General features: G+C 47.7%; 1 protein-coding gene across 1 annotated transcript; it reads left to right on the top strand.

Moving 5' to 3' along the window:
• The first annotated feature begins 1,274 nt into the window (after positions 1-1,274).
• LOC128470182 (endonuclease/exonuclease/phosphatase family domain-containing protein 1-like) lies at positions 1,275-2,294 on the top strand. The gene is made up of 2 exons (XM_053452023.1): positions 1,275-1,365; positions 1,506-2,294. Exon 2 carries the CDS (start codon positions 1,565-1,567, stop codon positions 1,949-1,951), a length of 387 nt encoding a protein of 128 aa, XP_053307998.1. The 5' UTR covers positions 1,275-1,365; positions 1,506-1,564; the 3' UTR covers positions 1,952-2,294.
• Positions 2,295-2,495: the final 201 nt, after the last annotated feature.

Raw genomic sequence — 2,495 nt, 5'->3', positions numbered from 1 at the left:
CCTTATACCCCTATATGCCACTCTGTCCCATGATATGCCTTCTAACCCCCTATATGCCACTCTGCCATATAGGGGGTTAAAAGGCATATCATGGGACAGAGTGGCATATAGGGGGGTATAAGGCATTTCTGGAGGCAGAGTGGCATAAAGGGGGTTAAATGGCATATCATGGGGCACTCTGCCTCCAGAAAAGCCTTATGCCCCCTATATGCCACTCTGCCTCCCAGATATGCTTTATACCCTCCTATATGCTCCTCTGCCCCATGATATACCTTTTCATGTAGGCTTCCGTGGATGCTGCAAAGCCGCCGATCGCGGCGAAAACGCCGCGATCGCGGCGATGCAGCTATTTAACGGCAGCCCGTACATGTACGGGCATTGTCGTTAACCCGTTGCACGGCAACCCCATACATGTACGGGGATTGTCGTTAAGGGGTTAAAGCTGATATGTAATTACATAGCATGTCCACACGACGGCGCCAAAGTATAAAAAATTCTAACAATACTGTTAAAGGAACTGTCATGTGCACCAGTGACCAGCAGGAGGCAACATTTTCATGACATACAGTTAAATACAATATATTTGGGCCTTGCTGCCCTCTGGTGGGGGTAGATGATCATTTCACCGAGAGAAGCTCCCGGTCATTTTAAACTTCGCCCCAGGCGGCATTATGTCTTGGGCCGGCCCTGCATACAGATTATAGAAACAATGACGTCACGGGGTAGCAGGCGGTTTAAATCAGACTACATTAAATATACATGTATTCATAGCTTGTCTTATATCATGTTATATAAATGGAACGGTCATGGCAACCAGTGACTAGCAGGGGTCCGCATTTTGTTTGTTCTTGTTAATAGTTTACGCAGACTAAGGGTTGTTATTCTCCGCAGTTCTGAGCATTCCTTCCTCCCCGTGAATGTGCCGATGATTTGAATGACATTGTTGTGAAGATAAGTAGAATGTTTTTTATCATATCTGGACCAGATGACTGGCCACTTTCTTGCTGTGCGTTCTGGGAGGACATGCCGGAGCAATGACTGGCCAGGCTGTTCGTGGCACGGAGCCAAATGTGATTGTAGTTGCCACTAATAAGCCACCTGCACTGTTATCTAGCAGTGAAAAGGTCACATTGTTAGACATTGAATCTTAGGAAACCTTTACTCTCCTGAGATGTTTCTCAAAACGCAGGTGAGAGGAGTGTCCCCGTGACTCACACACAGTTCTGCGCGGCCCCACAGCTCTAGGGGCCACAGTCCGTGTGAAAATCATACAGGGAGTCTATTCACTGAATGTAAAGGGCAAACCGCGGCGACATCCCCAGCTAGAAGGGTTGAGCTCTCCCTGCATGATGTATAGTTCAACAGGTGAGTAGACTATAATTATAAATTATACGGGGCCAGCTAAGCTCTCCCTGGAGCAGTTTAGGTGGGGGGTCAGCAGGCATCCTACAAACGCTACTGTCAACCTTTCCTCTCGTCACGTAAAGCAGCCTTTCTCTCCCCAGTTCCTTAGTCTGCGCTGATTGGTGTGAAGATCGGGACGAGGGTTCAAATCCTACCCACGATGGGGGCCGCTGCCAGCTGCAGGAAGGGAAACCGGGGGCAGAAGATGAAGCCAAAGAGCTCCGGTGCTGCCATTTCCCCCCATAGCTGCCTGAACATTAACGAGGCCACCGAGGAAGAGCTAATGACCCTTCCTGGCATTAACCGGACCTTGGCACAAAGCATCACGGCACACCGGCAGAAGATCGGTGGATTTCGCAGAGTGGAGGACCTGGCTCTGGTAACCGGGGTGGGAGCAGAAGGAATGCTGGATCTGCAGCCAGAAATATGTGTGGAAAAGGCGATAGAGAGCAACCCTTCAGGAACAGTATCTGATGCAGCGAGCGCCACGGATGGAGAATGCAACCCCGTCCAGGGATCATTTACAAATGGACGCGTAATCTCATAAAATGTAAACGTCTGCTGCTGGCCCCGGGAGGGAGAGAGAAAGACAATGGGAGTGAGTGTGAGCGAGAGAGAGAGCGTTCCACCAGAAATGCTTCCATATAATAATCATTTTTTTATGCCAGACACAAAAATGTGAATTTTTTTTATGTAGAAATAAATTAGAAAAGGTTTCGCTTCATTGTGTAAAGAATGATTGTCACTTACGTAGAACACGAGACATCAGGTGGTCTTTGGAAAAGATTTTACCCTTTAGAACTTTTAGATGAGGATATGGGGACGGCTATCAAACACAGAAGAAACAATGCCATGTATCAAAGTATTTCTGTATTTTTTATGAAGAGAAAGGACTTTAGAAGTTGTGGAAAACCATAAGTTAGAAACCCTTGTGCACAGCTGGGAACTTTCTGAGCCCCCTTGCAGGATTCGAGTTGACGTCAGTGAGCGGTCTCGTTGACGTCAGTAGGTGGTCCTGCCGGTGTCGCGGGACAAGCACAATTTTTAATGTCTCAGCAGAACAAATGCATATTGATTGCCTTTGTTTGAAC

This window comes from Spea bombifrons, chromosome 12 (assembly GCF_027358695.1).
Source record: "Spea bombifrons isolate aSpeBom1 chromosome 12, aSpeBom1.2.pri, whole genome shotgun sequence".
NCBI classification, from domain to species: Eukaryota; Metazoa; Chordata; class Amphibia; order Anura; family Pelobatidae; genus Spea; species Spea bombifrons.
Note: the sequence above shows the minus strand (reverse complement) of the source record. Positions and strands in the feature narration are given on the sequence as shown.